The sequence below is a fragment of the Mesoplodon densirostris genome, chromosome 2, assembly GCF_025265405.1.
Source record: "Mesoplodon densirostris isolate mMesDen1 chromosome 2, mMesDen1 primary haplotype, whole genome shotgun sequence".
Classification (NCBI taxonomy): domain Eukaryota; kingdom Metazoa; phylum Chordata; class Mammalia; order Artiodactyla; family Ziphiidae; genus Mesoplodon; species Mesoplodon densirostris.
Genome location: NC_082662.1, coordinates 170,477,830 through 170,495,429, shown reverse-complemented (window position 1 = coordinate 170,495,429; position 17,600 = coordinate 170,477,830). Strand labels below are relative to the sequence as shown.

At 39.4% G+C, this 17,600-nt stretch overlaps 1 protein-coding gene across 2 annotated transcripts; it reads right to left on the bottom strand.

Annotated features, from left to right (window-relative positions):
• Positions 1-3,837: 3,837 nt before the first annotated feature.
• On the bottom strand, positions 3,838-17,107 carry SDE2 (SDE2 telomere maintenance homolog). Of its 2 annotated transcripts, none has more exons than XM_060088628.1 (7): positions 16,964-17,107; positions 11,012-11,129; positions 9,895-10,006; positions 9,398-9,567; positions 8,272-8,386; positions 6,067-6,574; positions 3,838-4,173 (listed from the first exon to the last, which is right to left on the bottom strand). In XM_060088628.1, the coding sequence occupies exons 1-7, from the start codon at positions 17,081-17,083 to the stop codon at positions 3,952-3,954; spliced, it is 1,365 nt and encodes a 454-aa protein (XP_059944611.1). In that variant the 5' UTR covers positions 17,084-17,107; the 3' UTR covers positions 3,838-3,951. The 2 variants fall into 2 exon arrangements, with proteins under 2 accessions (XP_059944611.1, XP_059944612.1); XM_060088629.1 differs by lacking the exon at positions 16,964-17,107 and adding an exon at positions 13,895-14,189.
• Positions 17,108-17,600: the final 493 nt, after the last annotated feature.

Genomic DNA, 17,600 nt, shown 5'->3' with positions numbered 1-17,600 from the left:
AAAACATCGCCAGCTATGTGAGGGTTCAGAAAGTGCACCACCCATATACTCTTTATTTAAAGAAAAAAAAGAAAGAAAGAAATTAAGAATACCAGAGAAGACCAAAAAAATAGTAATAATTAAAGAACTGGCCAGACTATGTAGTACGATACTGGAACATTAATTTGGGCCCAAATAAAAACTGAGACATTACAAAGGGAAGGGAAGGGAGTGGAGTGAAGATACAGTAAAAAAATAGCAATTAATGGAAACCAAGAAAAAGTGGTGTCTCCGTAAGGTTGTTTCTATCATCGTGAAACAAGGTAATGTCCAAAATATTCCTGAAAGAATAAAGAAAAAAATGCACTTCTTTTTGATTCCTTAGGTAACTATTTACTGTCCAGTTTTGCCCAAGGCATTTCATTGAACAGCTGTTTTCTGTGTAATAACCATACTTCTATATAAACAGAGAGGCCCCGGTAATACCATGAAGGGAATTATGGCAGTGGCTTTCTCCTTTACAGGAACACCGTTTGAAAAATCAGACAAAATCAATAGCTAAGCACATCTAATAAATGCTGTGCAGAGATTAGCCCATTACATTTATGCCTTATGTAATCTTCACAACCCTACCATTATTCCTTTTACAGCTGAACAGACTGATTCCCAGAGAGGTTAAATAATTTTTCCAAAGCCACATAGCTTGTGAAGTGTATGAGCTAGGACTGCAAATATCTCCAAATCCAAGTTCTCCATCACTACACTAAAATGCTTCATTTTCTTCAGAATAAAAGCACTTACACACAAAATTGTGCCTATAATTTTACTTGTAGTTTTACAGACAACCCTACTGAGTTGTTAGGAACCATTAATACGTGTGTATGAACAATTTCACCATGTAAAATCATCCCTTCATAACTCAAAATATATGGACTCTTGCAATTCAGTTTATAAAGATATAGACACACACACATCTGTAATGCAGTACTAGAGGTTCTGCTCCTAATATGGCTGAGCAGCTTCTTTTGGACCAACCCTTCTGTTGTTAATAGGTATAAACTCTGGACAAAATACAAAAAACAACTAACTGAATACACTGGAGAATGACCAGAAGCAGGCAGAGTTCACACTTCAAAGAAAGGAATAGCACTGCGGAAGTCTCCCACTTTTACAGTTTTTAGTCCTTACTCTATACCTTGCCAGGCAGCTAGAACTCTGATGGAAAAATTGCAAAAATTCACTGATAAGAATTCAGGGAAATCACAGCTGCAGGAAAGTGAGGGAGGAGGCCCTGGAAGGCAGAGCCAGAATAGGTAAGCCAAAAATTCTGTCTACATTAACTCTGCCCCCTGAACCACACAGGCACAGGGCAGACTCTAAGCAGCAACTGAGATATGAGGTGCTGCCCACCTAGAAAAAGAGTTTAGGGTTTGAGTCCAGCCGAGTTATATGCCTAATAGGAAACAAACAAAGAGCAATACTCTTGAAGGCATATAACAGAAACCAGAATCTCTGTAAAATCATTCACCATATCCAAGATACAACCTAAAACTATTTGACATGCGAACAATCCGGAAAATGAGATCCATTTTCAAGAGAATCAACAAAGACTGAGCCTGAAATGATCCAAGTGTCAGAACAAGCAGACAAGGATTCTAAGGCTGCTTTTTCAAGTTTACGTGGAACATTCATCTAGACAGACCATACACTGTGTCATAATACAAGTCTCAATAAAATTAAAAGGACTGAAATCATAAACAGGCTATTTTCTGACCACAGTGGAATTAAAAGCAGAAACCAGTAACAATAAAATATTTAGGAGAAAAAACAAACATTTGTTCTATGTTATGCCATCCATAAAAATTAACTCAAATGGATTAAAGACTTGAACTTAAGGCCTGAAACCATAAAACTCCTAGAAGAAAACACAGCGGTAAGCTCCTTGACATAGGTCTTGGCAATGATTTTTTTTCAATCTGACACTAAAAGCAACAAAAGCAAAAATAAACAAATGGGAATACATCAAACTAAAAGGCTTCTGCATAGCAAAGGAAACCATCAACAAAATGAAAAGGCAGTCTACTGAATGGGAGAAAGTATTTGCTAATCATGTATCTGATAAGGCGCTAATATCCAAATACATAAAGAACTCATATAACTCAACAGCAAAAAAAAAAAAACAATCTGATAATAAAAATGGGCAGAAGATCTGAATACTTTTTTCCAAAGAAGACATACAGATGGCAAACAGGTACATGAAAAGCTGCTCTACATCATTAATGATCAGGGAAATACAAATCAAAACCAGAGTGAGGGGGCTTCCCTGGTGGCGCAGTGGCTGAGTGTCCGCCTGCCGATGCAGGGTACGCGGGTTCGTGCCCCGGTCCGGGAAGATCCCACATACCGCGGAGTGGCTGGGCCCGTGAGCCATGGCCGCTGAGCCTGCGCATCCGGAGCCTGTGCTCCGCAACGGAAGAGGCCACAGCAGTGAGAGGCCCGCATACCGCAAAAAAAAACAAAAAACCAAAAAAAACCAGAGTGAGGTATCACCTCATACTTATTAGAATGGCTGTTATCAAAAAGAGTAGAAGTAACAAGTGTTGGCAGGGATGTGGAGAGAAGGGAACCCTCCCTCATGCACTGTTGGTGGGCATGTGAATTGGTGCAGCTACTACGGAAAATAGTATGGAGGTTCCTCAAAAAATTAAAACTAGAACTACTATACAATATAGCAATTTCACTTCTAGGTATTTATCTGAGGAAAATGAAAACATTAACTTGAAAAGCTATACACACCCCCATGTTCTCTGCAGCATTATTTATAATAGCCAAGATATGAAAACAACCTAAGTGTCCATCGATGGATGATAGATGAATGAAGATGTGGTAAATATATATGATGGAATATTATTCAGCTGTAACAAAGAAGTAAATCTTGCTATTTGCAACAACATGAATGGAACTTGAGGGCACTATGCTCAGTGAAATAAGTCAGATAAAGACAAATACTGTATGACCTCTCTTAAACGTGGAATTAAAAAAAATTCTTTTTAATTAAAAAAAACCCTCAAGCTGATAGATACAGAGAACTGATTGGTGGTTGTCAGAGGCAGGGGGGTACAGGGTGGGAGAAATGGGTGAACTTTTTTTTAAGTTTAAATAAATTGAAAGTTTAACATTTGCTAATTAGACAACATACTTCTAGATAATCCATGGGTCAAAGAATTCACAAGGAAGCTAGAAAATACTTGGAACTGAATGAAAATGAAAATACAACATATTAAAATTTTTGAGATGCAGCTAAAACAGTGCTTAAAGAAAAACTTACAGCTTTAAATATTTATACTAGAAAAAAAGTCTAAAATCAATGACCTAGGACTTACCTTAAGAAGATAAAAAGAGCAAAGTAAACCCAACCTAAAGAAACGAAATGATAAAGAGCAGAAATCAATGAAATTAAAAACAATTAAAAATCAACAAAGCCAAAAGTTGGCTCTGAAAACAGACCAACAAAACAATAAACTCCTAGCTAGACTGATCAAGAAGGAGAAAACAGAAATTACCAGTACCAGAATGAACAAGAAGTTACCACTACAGCTCCTAAAAGATGTTAAAAGGATAGAAAGGACTATTATGAATAACTTTATGTCCACAAATCTGACAACTGGGGTCAAATGGATAAATTCTTTGAAATTATAATTTACCTAAACGACCCAAGATGAAACCCAAACTCTGAATAGCCCTATATTTATTAAAGAAATAAGTTGAAAGAAACCTTCCCACAAAAAAAACTTCAGGCCCAGAGGGTTTCACAAATTAATTCTATAAATCTAATAATGAAAAAGAGGATAGTTAGAATTTGGTTATTAAAAAGTCACCTTTAATAGCAACAAGAATAATGCCCAAGAGTCAACGTTATACAGGTTGTAAGCGCTAGCCTATAAAGACACAGGAAATCAGCTCCGATGAAGTTCACTTCCTCTTCCCTTTCGAAGGCTTGGCAAATAAAGCTGGATCTATCTGCTCCTTTGCCAGTCCTCTGACAGAGAACAGCCTCGCTGCCCGCTCCTGGAGAGTGCCCCCGCACTTCAATCCCCGGGCCGTGAGTTCACACTTGAGCTTCTCCAAACCCAGCAACTCCACTTCTGCAACAGAGCTGAACGCCAGTAAATCTACAGTTTCCTGACCAATATCCTGAGAAGAAGAAAAAGAAAGAAAAATTTTAAATAGGTCCATTCCTCTGAATAAAACTTTTTTCAATTGTCATCGACCTTCTGTTTTTTAAGAAATCTTCATTTAATATGCCATATCTTACTACTGAATTGTAATAATCATGTTATTCTCTACACATTGTCAACACATATAATTAATAAATATTAATTTTTTTATCTATATACTTAGAAACAAGTATTCAGAAGAGTAACAAGTTATAGAATTTCTGAACAGATTCTTAATTTTACTTTTCTTTTTTTGATTTTTCCAGTAAAAATTCAAACAGCAAAATGTACCTCACCTACGCCCATACTATGACCAGAGAAAAGAGCAGCACCCTCTAAAGCCTCATTTTAATGAGATTCCTATGCCTGTGAATCTACTAACCCCATAATCCTAAGCTTTCTATTTTAATCAAATAACTGTGATTATCAAAGTTCTCACTTATATAACTTGACAAATTTAAATGCTGTTCAAAAGACTTGCAACTGTTCTATCCACCAAGTACCTTTATAGACTTTTAAGACAAAATTAAATACTTTTTTTAAAATTAAATACTTGTAATGACAGGTGCTCTGCAAAGAATGAAAACATTCACCACCTAGGGTTTTTTTTAAAAAAACATATTCAAAGGTCAGTAATTTTCTCTCACAGCAAGTTGTTTTTTAAAAATATTGAAGAGCTCTAGGGACAAACTATCATTCTAGGTCATCTTTTAAAAAAAAAAAAAAGTCCATTTTGTTAAGATTTCTGGAGTGAATCTTGGCTTCTTTATATATGGCCAAATCCTAAACCACTTATGTGTCTTTGGAGAATCACACATGGTTGTACATGATTATTATGAATACAACAGCTACAACTACATCAAGAACAAAATTTCCACAGTTAAAAGCTCAAAGATTGAAAGTCAAATCAGGTTTTATTCTATTTTCCTTTCTTCATTTTTCCAAGACTTTGGTTAGGATAAACTCCTAGCATATATGAGTAACATAAAAGCTACATGCTTGTAACTCCAGAGATGGTGTAAAGGTCAATTTAAAGCCCTTAGCATAAAAAATTTCACTATCTTCCCTAGAAAGGGCAATATGTGCATTTTTGTTTATTTAACCAGCACCAGTAGGGAAGGTGCTGGTTAAATAAATAATGATAGGCTTTGTGTTTACCAAAGAAGCCAAGTAGTTCAGGTTTCATCTATCCTAAAAAGCAAATCATTAGACTGAAGAGTAAACATTAAAGATTTTTGCTGGAAGTAAGTCCATTAAAGGCAGCAAATAACTAGTTAAGGAAAAGCATGCACAATGAAAATAAATTTTTAAAAGGTTGAGTGTGGGGCTTAAGATTTAATGATAAATTAAAAAGGAGCTGCTCCTCTTCTACAGGAAAGATCTTCACATCCAACTGACAATTGTGTTCAACAGTAACTCACATGAGAAAGAAAAACTAAGTAACTAGAAATTTAGAGATAGGAAAATAAGCACATTTTATCAAAGCTAAAAATGCCATCTATCATAATATGCCTTATTAGTACATGTGTTATTAAGAAAGAATAACAATACCAATTAAACTATAACATGATATATATCCAAATTCAGAGGTATTAAAACGTGAAAAACGTGCACTTAGAGTTGATGAAATATGGAACCAAGGACACCACCTAGTGGCAAAATAATACCAATTCCAGAGCTTTAAAAAAAAAAAAAACTAAGGATTTTTCGGGGGAACATGGCAAGCTTCACCATCATCTGTACTTCTGATTATTAAACAAGCCTTTCCACTAAGCAGCTGATGGGAAAAAGCACATCTTTTCATTTTAACGACTTACTACAGAGATTAAACTGATTTGGCTTCAGACGTCAACCCCCCAAATTTACTTACTGTGTTTCCTGACTGGCTTTCCTCCAGCTTGGCAACAGGTATGTTTTCCCTGTCTCCTCCAGGTGCTCCCTTGGCAGCTCTTTCCCCATCAGTCATTTCTTTGGTGTCCTGCTCCTTATTCAGTCCAACTCCAGCTGCTTCCTTTTCTAAGGGTTCTTTACTCTCTGCCTCATTTTTCTCCTGGGTTTTCTCTGTTTCTATAGCCATCTTCCTTTCCATGTACTCCTGGGTAGATGCCTCTCCCAGCTCAGCAGCATACAAGTCTTCTGAAATACCATTCCCAGAGTCCGTCACAGGGGTCTGTAGTTTTTCTCGTGATCTAGAGTCTGCACTCAATACTCTTGCCCGCTGAGAGCTACTAGGAAATTCGGCTGCCATCTCAACACCATCACTGCCATTTCTGGGAACGTGAAAGCTCATTCCTGAAGTACTAGGTGCTTCTGCACTGTCATCATCGGAGCTCTCAGAGCCAGATCCTTCTGCAGTCTCTAGTCCTTCCATGCCCAACCTATTAGAAGCAACAAAAAGGTTTAACACCATTTACAGCTTCTACTTAAAAAAAAAAAAAAAAAAAAGAGTTGCAGTTTGTCCAGGAAACAGACTCTGAATAAAGGTATCAGCTAACTTGAGATGGAGAGTAGGTGAGTTTCAGAACAAGATATTCCAGAGGTATAAAAGGAAAAAAAACTTCAGTGAGACTGGAAGCAACATGCCAAAGATCCAACAGGATCTCCTTTTAAAAACTGTGACTCTCTTAAAACAAACTGGTTTTGCTTAAAACTTTTTTGCCCAATACTGTATGAATTTTAACTGTTGGAAATTAGATAAAATAATAAGCAGTTAAAAGAAAATCCTGGGAATTCCCTGGCGGTCCAGTGGTTAGGACTCCAAGTTTCCACTGCAGGGGGCACAGGTTCGATCCTTGGTTGAGGAACTAAGATCCCGCATGTCACATGGCGCGGCCAAAAAAAGGGAAAGAAAATCCTGTTTTATTCATAATTGCCCAAAACTGGAAACTACCCAAACCTCTAACAGCTAGAGAATGGATGATAAACAAATTGTGGTACAGCTATACCAGGCAACAATACTTGGCAATAGAAAGGAACAAACTACTGATACATATAATACCATCTGTGGATCTCGAAAGCATTATTGTAAGTGAAAGAAGCAGACATAATGACATTCTGGAAAAGACAAAACCATATGAACAAACATCACACCAGTGATCAGGGGTTGCCAGGAATGGAGGTGGGGGAAGAAAATTAACTGCAAAGGGACACGTGGGAACTTCTTAGGGTGATGAAAATATTCCATAGCTTGATTTTGGTGATGGTTACACGACTGTGTATTATAAAATTTTAAAAACTTGTACAACTGTTCAAAAAGGGTGAATTTTACCATATATAAATTATACCACAATAAACCTGGCTTGAAAAAAAGAAGCCCACAGGAAATACTACTAGCTTTTCTCTCAGGAACATTTAATTCACATTTCAGAAAGAACACAAAAAATTCTATGCTGGACTCACAGAGTTACATGGTGTTTAGTTAATAATTATCTTTCTATCCCCAAAGGGGAAGCCAACAATGAAACCAAGATCCATTTGCACTTATCATATTCTAGAACTCGGCCCAAGGGAACTGAGCTGGTAACCAGAGGACCAACTGGGAAGGGTGGGAGAACTGTAAGAAGAATGGATAAGAAAAAGTATTGTTGTGCTTTTCACCTGCAAGTGCAAAACTGGTGAAGAGAGGTCTGGCAAAGTGACCAAAGACCTCAGTGATGACTACGAAAAACCAGAGAAAACAGAACAACCTGGAAAGTAAAGCCATGGCTTCCACCTGGAATTTCTGAAAGTTAACTCTTTCAACACCTAACAGTAATTCAAGTATAAAGCTATTTTTATGTGATTTTCCACTGTAAGGAAAAAAATTATCCTTTAGATTCTATGAATGGCACTTAGGGCAGAAACCATTACTAATGTATACAATGTGAGAATCACTGAAACCTGAACTGAAGCACTCTGGAAAATTTCTGAGCTTCCATCAGACTTTACTTAAAAGTATGTTTATTTCAGGTAGATAAGAAAAAAATATAGTAGGTCAGTTTCAGAACAAGATATTCCAGAGGGATAAACAGAAAGAAAAAAAAATTTTTTCTTCAGTTCTCAAAGATCTATTTGAAATGAAAATGAACATACTTACCAAAAGCATTTCCTTTTCTCTGCACTGGCTGCTTTGTCTGTTTTTGATTTGTTAGGCCGTTTCCGACTCTCACGGATTTCTGCCGATACCGTCTTGCTGGAGGCAGCCTGCATACCTAACCAGACATTTTAACAACTCAGTTTCTGCTATCAGGACTAAGTTCAATTAAAGAATTTATAAATAATCTGAATTGCAAAAACAGCTGCAATCTAAAGCTCTAGATTTAAATTTCTTAACATACCAAAAGTTAATCCAGTTAAAATGAGACTAATCTCAAATTTACACAGATTTAAGATAAGCACTCTGGCTCTTGAACCGGATTTTTTTTTTTTTTTTTTTTTTGCTGTATGCGGGCCTCTCACTGTTGTGGCCTCTCCCAGTTGCGGAACACAGGCTCCGGATGGGCAGGTTCAGCGGCCATGGCTCACGGGCCCAGCCGCTCCACGGCATATGGGATCTTCCCAGATCGGGGCACGAACCCGCGTCCCCTGCATTGGCAGGCAGACTCTCAACCACTGTGCCACCAGGGAAGCCCTTGAACCGGATTTTTAAAGCACCATGTCCAATTTGTAATTTTGAGGCTGACAGATTCATACCTATCTCTCCTCAAACCTAAGGATTCATCCCCTTGTGCTTGTAATTTGCATACAACTGTCTTTCCCTTGTTATGCCATAACCCTTTTGATGGAAAAGACTCCTTCTTATTCAATTGAATGCACAATAGCCCTAGCATAATGCTTTGGATGCTAAAAACATAAAAGTTAATGAAAATCATTCTCATTAAAAACCGTGTTTCAAAAAAGGGACCTAAAACTGGATGCAAAATGTTGGGGTCTAGGCACCTCCTGAAGACTTAGCTTATTCCCATGAAGCACAAAAAGTATTCTTACCTGGGGCCCAGGAGCCCACAAAGTTCAGGGGTCAAGTATGTCAAATGTTGTGTGAGTGTATGGGTTTTTTCCCTGGGTTGTAAGATATACTGTATTCATTACTGAGGGGAGAAATTCCACAGCTTCATCAGTTTCTCAGAAGTCTGTAACCCAAAAAGGCTTAAGAACTGCCCTCTGTGCAGAACAGCTGGCTCCAGGGACGCCTGCTGATGGCACTAAGGAATCCTCATTCTCACCTCGGAGGACGGAATCCTCCAGACGCTCGGCCATCTCATGGCACTGCTGCTGGTAGTCGGGGCTGGTGAAGCAGTGCCTGGGTTCTGCAAGCTTCCGCTGCAGTCGTTCCAGGCGCTTTTGCTCCCTTTCAGCTTCTCGCTCGGCTTGTTGTTTTACCCATTCAGCCATTCTGGGGATGGGAGAGAAGAGATGTAACTGAATGGCTATATTATACACATGCGTTTTTATACATAAAACACCCCACCCAGACAAATTAATGCACTCTTGTTCATACTGTGATATTCCCTCAGAGTGTGTGCCATGCTTACTACTAGCATACTGTTATGGACTTGACTAAAACCCAAAGATAATTATTAAATTACAGGAAAAGTTAAATCTGATAACAACAAATTAGAGCATAAGTATTTCAGGTTTACATTTCTGATATGCATGGCATGTGTACAATGATAGAAAAGTATGTTTCTTAAAAAAAAATAAAAATAGGTGGGCATCTTACGCTTTTTCGTGATTGACATCTCGCAGTCTCCTTCCACTGAGATCCCGGCAAGCTTCTCGATTGGTTGTCTTCTCAATCTGAGCACCAAGTGCTCGGAGCATAGACCCAAAACCTGAGCAAGTATGTTTGGAGAAAGCAGGTTAAAAAAGTGTTCAAGGATGGACAAAAGCCAAATTTGTGAAAATAGTATTATATCACAAGACTACAGGTGATCTCTACTTTCTTTTCAGTTTTAAAGGAAGTGTACATCAAGATTCTAACCCAGGTAGCAAAGGTAAGAGTACTGATAAACTTGATTCAATCTCATGCTTTTTACACTTCCTCTTATACTTCTGCAATATTGTATCAATTACCTGCACCACTGGGCTATTTTAGAGGGCTTTACCTAGTGCCAGAAATCCCAAGATTCCACGATTAAGAATTTTAAAAATTATATGGTGAGATTTTGCAAGGAGGCCATTTTAAGCTGTCACTGGCTGATACGACAAGCTTCATTCTTACTGACACAATTTCCAACAGCAGGATGATTAGAATCTGAAATGTTAGCTCTTTGAAAACCAAACCGAATCACCACAGATTCTGAGAAAGCCTAAGAATTATATGTTAGTGCATCAGGAGAAATACCAAGAACGGTTCATATTCAGTTTTTGCTCTTGTAGTTTCTTTTTTCTCTTCTAAGATGAGTTACTACAACCAGGACCTTAATCTACCTCAATCTGTAAATGGTTGTATTTCATAAAGTGACTTTACACCTCCCTTGGAACTACAATAACTAGGCAAAAATCTTGAGAAAAGCACAAGGAGATTTGATTGTTTTGACACTCGTCTGCAAACTGGACAGAGTAACAATCACCTCTCTTCATCTAATCCTCCCTAGAGCTTGAGAGCCTAGGGTGCCTAAGAGTGATCCAACTGGAGAAGGTGGGAATTTTATCATACGGTATCTACCTCAAAAAGAATAAAAGAGAAAATATGCAAAATTAGACAAGCAAACAAAGGATTTCACAAGGCAAATCGAGGCTGGTACATTACAGACACCAAGGAGTTTGTTAATTTAATACATATGGCTACAGAACACAGATGTGTTACAACTAAGCCATCAACATTCATGTCCTACCTCCTTTTCCACCACGAAGTCTGGGTTCCAAACTGTAAACAGCTCCATGCTGCACTGTGTCACTGGTGTTAACGAGTGATCCATTGCATTTCACAAAGTAGCATTCCACTGGAATATCCTAGAGACAAGTTCGGGGTTTTTTCAATGCTGTTTATGAGACAATACAAGTTTATTGCATGAAGGGATCTAGCTTATCTTTTTATTACTCCAGTTATAAGGAGATACTGTGTGTTCAATTAACATTTGTTGAATTGCAAAAATGGAAACTACTAAAAGAAAAAACTCATTTTGTATGATGTATTCTAGGTACGATTTCTTCCTAATACTTAATCATGATATACAGAAGAACTTTCTGCCTTTTGGGTGAAAATTAAAACTGCTCTCGGGACTTCCCTGGTGGTCCAGTGTTTAAGACTCCACACTCCCAGTGCAGGGGGCCCAAGTTCGATCTCTGGTTAGGGAACTAGATCCCACATGCCACAACTAAGAGTTCGCATGCCACAACTAAAGATACTGCATGATGCAACTTAAAAAAAAGATCCCGAATGCTGCAAAAGCCCGCATGCAGCAATGAAGATCCCATGTGCCGCAGCTAAGACAGGCACAGCCAAATAAATAAATAAATGTTAAAAAAAAAAAAAAACAACCCAGAAACAAAAAACCTGCCTATTCTCCTTCTCTAATAGGAAATAGGGGTCAAGGTAGAAGACTATTCAGTGCTCAGATCTAGTAACTCTGAAGGTCCCATTTCCTCTGACTTTTTAAAACAGGTAGTATCAAGTTGAACACTGAGTGGCCCCAAGTTTAAAAGTGACATCTTGAAAAGTGTAGATAGGGATAAGAAGAGAGGAGAGGAGGAGACAAGAGTATGATTTTTAATATACTACCTATATAAGCTTTAACAGCTTTAGGACCAGCTGGCAGTTGGTGCCTCCTCTCTTCTGCCAGCATCCCCCTGAGTCCCAGCCAATCACTGCAGAAGCCCAAGTATACTCCCCCAAACCCACTCTATGTATTTCAAAAAAATTCTCCGATCAAATGATGAAAAGAAAATATAAAAACTGTAAGTCTTTCTAAACAAGTTTCTGATGCCATAAAATGAGACAAGAGAGGAGTATTCTCCAAAGTTATATGGAACTTAGGAGGTTGACAATTAAATCTGCAACAAGAAGAAAAGAGAGATCTAAATAGGAGTAGAAAAGAAAAATGCATTGCCGGCAACTTCCTGAAGTGGAAACTATGAACATTCATTCTGAACCACATCATACAGCTATTTCAATGGGACCCATTCATTCATTCAGCAAATATTAAGTACCTACTATTTGCCAGGTACTTTTCAAGTGTTGGAATACTACCATGAATACTACAGTGAATATAGATCCTGCCTCATGAAGCTAACATTCTAGTGGGGGAAGACAAATAATGAACAAATTATGTGTCATGTCAAGTGGTGATATGCAGGGTAAAGGGGATAAGATATGTGGATGGGTGTGGTGGTAATCTGTTTAATATATATAGTCAAGGAAAGCCTCTCTGATCAAGTGACATTTGAGCGGAGAACTAAAGAAAGTGAGAGAATGAGCCATGTGACTATCTGGGGGAACAGCATTCCAGACAGAGACAAGAGCAAACGCAACAGGAATGAACTTAGAGCATTCAAGGAACAACACAGCCAATGAGGCTAGAATGAAGTGCACAAAAGGGGAGTGATAAGGCCTTCAAAACCATTGTAAGGACCCTGGATGTTACTCTGAATAAAACTATTGTAGAGTTTTGAACAAAGTGAGATCTGAGTCATGCTCTTAAAGTATCACTCTAGCTGTTAAACTGAAAGTAAGACTATAGAAGCAGAGAGATCATTGAGAAGCTATTGTGATAATCCAGGTAAGAAATGAAGGCTATTTGTACCAGGGCAGTAGTGGCAGAGATGATGAGAAATGTGAGATTCTGAGGATACTCTGAAGGTAAAGGCAACAGGATTTGCTAATGCTCTGGGTGAAGGGAGTGAGATCAATAGAGGAATTAGAGATGATTCCAAAAATCTGGTTTGATAAATGGGAAAATGGAGTTGTCATTCATTAAGAGGGAAAAGGAAGTTTGAGGGAGAAAATTAGTCTCATCTCAGATATTTTACTTTGAGGTGTTTATTGCACAGCCAGATGGAGATGCCGAGTAGACTGGTGGCTATACAAGTCTGGAGTTTGGGGAAGAGGTCTGCACTGGGGAGTTACATTTGAAAGTTGTCGGCATACTGATGATAGTTAAAGCCATGAGTATGGATGAAAGCACTGGGATGAGGGAGGGGCCCCTCCAAGATTAGAGTTCAGGGTGATGAGGAGGAAGCTGTAAAAGACTGGAAAGGAGAGGCCAGTGAGGTGGAAGAGAACTGAGAGTCGTATCTGGACAAGTGAGCAAAGTGTACTCCGGCAGGGAATGGTCAATTGTGCAAACCGGCACTGACAGACAAAACAAGATGAAAACTGCAAACTGATCACTGGATAGGGCAACATAGAAGATACTGACCAGTATGACAAAGAGCTGTTCTGTTGGAGTGATGGCAACAAAAAAGCCTAACTAGAGTGGGTTCTAAAGGAGAAAACTTTTATGTTCAAGAATATTTTTTTATAAAGATAATCAGAGAAAATAAGGTGATAGCTAGAAGGGATGTGGGCGCACGTTTGCGCACTGGTAGGAATGATGCTGTAAAAAGGGTAAACACTGGAAAATACAGGGGAGAAAGAACTAATGTCAAAATAAGTCTTTCAGTAGGTGAGGGGGAGGGGTTACTGTACAAAGTAGAAGATAATTGCAAATTATTTGTAAAATAATGACAGTTCATCCACAGTAACAGACAAGAAGGCTGAATATACAGCAGGTACCTACCAGAGGCACTGGTGTGACGATGCAGAAATTCTCTCTTTACTGCTTGAGTACAAAGTATGGTCCTTGGGATGGAAGAACTCTTGGAGATTTAAAGAGAGAAGATGTGAAAAAGTAATCTAGGAGAGTGAAAGAGTGATGAACTGAGCAGTGCCTCTCAACCCTTTTCACACCATGGTATACACAAACGATATGTGGATGACACTCTAGGGAAAATGAGCAAAGCTACTGAAGATGTGTTGAGATCCTGGGTTCTGTCCAGCTGCCCAAGGACTACTTAGATCAATATTCTCAGCAGTCCTGCAACCCAGTGGAAGCATGCTCTGGGTTAGAGAAATACAGTAGAAATGTCAAGCACCACTAAGTTTGGTGTTTATGAATTTGTAGTGAGACTGGTTTGCGTGATTAGTTCCCCTACCACAGTCACTGCCCAGATGCCAGGTAAAATAGGTGGAGAGTTGGATTTAAATTGACTGGAGTTTTCCCAGGCAAATATGATACCAGGAGACAGGAGCAAAGGAGCTCAGGCTGTATGCAATGATGTGATTAACATGAAGGACTATTCTTGCCTATAAAATGCTGTCCACTTTAAAGAGCTGTAAAAATTAAATGAGACACGTAATTCACCTCCTATATGTTTAATGTTTATAAATTAAAAGCTACTTTAGCTTCTTTTAATATCTTATATATCCAATGGGTATGGTATTTCTAAAATCCTAAATAACTTTAAAAGACTTTAACATGAAGGCTGAAAGATTATACATCATGCATCATACTTCATTTCCAAACAGAACTGCTTATTTAATGAGACAACTGATGAACAAAATTGCATTTTCTACTCGTTAAGATTCTTGTCAGTTAATAATCACTAGTAGAAAAAAATAACAAAGAAAATTTACAATCAATTTAACTGTTTTTAACCATTATAAAGCATTTCAAGCAGAAAGTATTACGTGTGTCTTAGGCCAATCAGCCGAAGGCCACCAGAAACAACATATAGTTCAACAACTCAAATTTCTTGACTCACTACAAGAGAGGGACTGCACACCAGAGGAATCATGAGGTGTCTCACCAACAAATAAAAAGATATAGTTAGTATAGGATTTGGGGCGGATGGAATTTAGGTAAAATTTAGATGAAACAATGTTTTGAGAGGCTCACAATAAAGCAGGGCTGTGTGTATTAAGGGTCAACATCAGGTCTAGACTGTGAAGGAGATCCAGGCTCCTCTTTCCTCGGAAACTACAAAGTTAAGATAAATGTGGAATGTTGTGTCCAGAAACCCCTAATCTGAAGCTCTGCACCTGGGAAATCAAGAGTGCTTCTCTACATCAAAGTGACTTAGATTCTCAAGGTAAGAGTGGGATGCTTCTTACTGATAAAACTTGCAACAGCAGTTTATTCTTATAATCTCTGATTTTTGAGGTAAGGTTTCACAAAGACTAAAAAAGAAGCAGACTTTCAAGGAAGTCATTATGACATTTCATCACTGTACCATGTCCTTGGGAGAAACACTGTTTCCTATTAACTTTGCAGCTAGCTTTATCTGTGTATTATCCCAGCCTGATTTTTACTTTATCAGGTAGGGCTAACACTAACTTTATCATGTGTCAGAATAGTTCTGTTTTAAAAGGCATAAGGGCCTCCCTGGTGGCGCAGTGGTTGAGAGTCCGCCTGCCGATGCAGGGGATACGGGTTCGTGCCCCGATCTGGGAGGATCCCATATGCCGCGGAGCGGCTGGGCCCGTGAGCCATGGCCACTGGGCCTGCGCATCCGGAGCCTGTGCTCCGCAACGGGAGAGGCCACGACAGTGAGAGGCCCGCATACCGCAAAAAAAATAAATAAATAAATAATAAAAAAAAATAAAAAATAAAAGGCATAAGCATGAACTTGAGCTATTTTTATTCGTTCCAGTGTCTCATCAAATGCCCTTTTGTAAGTTTTGTGTTTTTGTTCATATTTGTTATGGCCATGTGTCTTAAGTATATGAATGAATCCATTCGTTTATATTTCTTGCTTATTTTAAATTATTTTTGCCAAGACTCCTCATAATTAAGATCTTATTTTTTTCTGGTCTCACTTTGGATCAACTGTCAGTAAGTCTGAAAACTGGTCATCAGATACAAGTTATTTTCAGAGATATTAAAATCCAACTATTTTGGAAAATATTTTCCCATTCAGATGGTAAAAACATTTCTGACAGCTTTTAAACTGGACTGAAGTCTAGGAAGAAAAATGAGGAAACTGAAAAACCACATTATTTGCAAACAGACCTTGCTTCTTCATGGAACCAATCCAAGTAAAGATTTGGTTTAGACTGCAGTGTTAACGTGTTAATAGGAGATCAAATGTCAAAATTAAAATTAGATTCATTGGGACCAGCATATTCTTTACATAACTGAATGAGTTTACTATCTTATACTTGGTAAAAGCTTGCTGACTTGATAATTAAGTAAACCACACATGTAACTTTAGAAGTCAATGACAGGTTTTCAAAAATATGCCTGTGCAAATCAGAGCATCATAATGATTAGTGAAAACATCTACATGACAGGCCCTAAGAATCATGCCCTCGACATGACCTATGTGAGTGCTTGGCCCCGACCAGTGACCAGATAAATCCATTTCCTTCCCAACCATCCTTTGGCCTGGGTTTGGATATGACATACTTCTCTAGGTTGGAGCTAAGAGGGCTGTGTTATCAGTGGACAAAAAATGCACGTCACATAAGCACAGAGCGAACGTAAGGAAATGAGCCTTAAAAATCATCTGGTCCAACCGCCTCATTTACGGATGAAGAGAATACCAAAGTGTATTCTGTTAGTCCAGACTGAGGGCCGGACTAAACGCACCGTGAGCGGAGGGATTTTTCTCCCTTCTGTGAGACAAAACCACCACAAAACAAAAGCAAAGGCAGGCCTCAGCATCAGTTTGAAGCACCTTAAAACCATAACCCTCAGCCTCAAAAACTGAGAACCCCAAAGAACAGACGTGCCCCCGACAGACCCTCACCGCACCTAATCCTGCCCCTGTCCTGCTTTCCCATTCCTTCCAGGAACCACAAACCTCACCTGATCTTGGCAGTGTCGGTGGATAAAATCGCGTACGGAGCGCGGGGCCGAGGTACACCACACCGCCTTGCACCCGAAGCTGGGGCCCCGAAGCCACACCAGGGCCGCAGTCTCCGCCATTTCAACCAGTGGCCGAATCTCAAGACTCCCAGAAGCGCTAAGCGCCACCACCAGCTCGGCCTATCTTGATGACGTTGAGCTCGCCCTCCAGCGCTCCGCCCCTCACATCTTCCGCTCTTCCCGTTCCTCCCCTGGGGATAGTCACGTGACTTGGGACGGCCGAGCCCGCTGCCTGGGGGAGGGGAACAGGAAGAGCCTGGCAGAAGCAGATAAGACCGCGGAGCACCCGGGCGAGGCGTTGCTAGGAGAAGTTGCTAGGGCGGGGCTCCAGGGACTCTCTATAAAAGGCTAGCGCTGGGTTAGGTTTCCAGTGTTCTGGCTGTAAGCGATAAGTCGGTAACTAAGCACCTCCCTGTGCCGCAGGCTTTGGCCCTTTTCCTGAAGTCTGTGTAGTTATTTTTGGGTCGCAGGGAATCGTCGCCTGAGAAGGCGCTGCTCCCTGGGGGCGTGAGGAGGGACGCTTCAGTACCGGAAGCGGTTTTGGGGGGCTGCTTCCTCGGCTCTGGGGAGCTCCCCC

Coding starts and splice junctions, on each gene's coding strand:
- SDE2 (XM_060088628.1), bottom strand. CDS start 17,083: ATGGCGGAGACTGCGGCCCTGGTGTGGCTTCGGGGCCCCAGCTTCGGG. Junction 11,130..16,963: donor ACCGACACTGCCAAGATCAG/GTGAGGTTTGTG, acceptor ACTTGTCTCTAG/GATATTCCAGTGGAATGCTA. Junction 9,568..9,894: donor GATGTCAATCACGAAAAAGC/GTAAGATGCCCA, acceptor TCCCATCCCCAG/AATGGCTGAATGGGTAAAAC.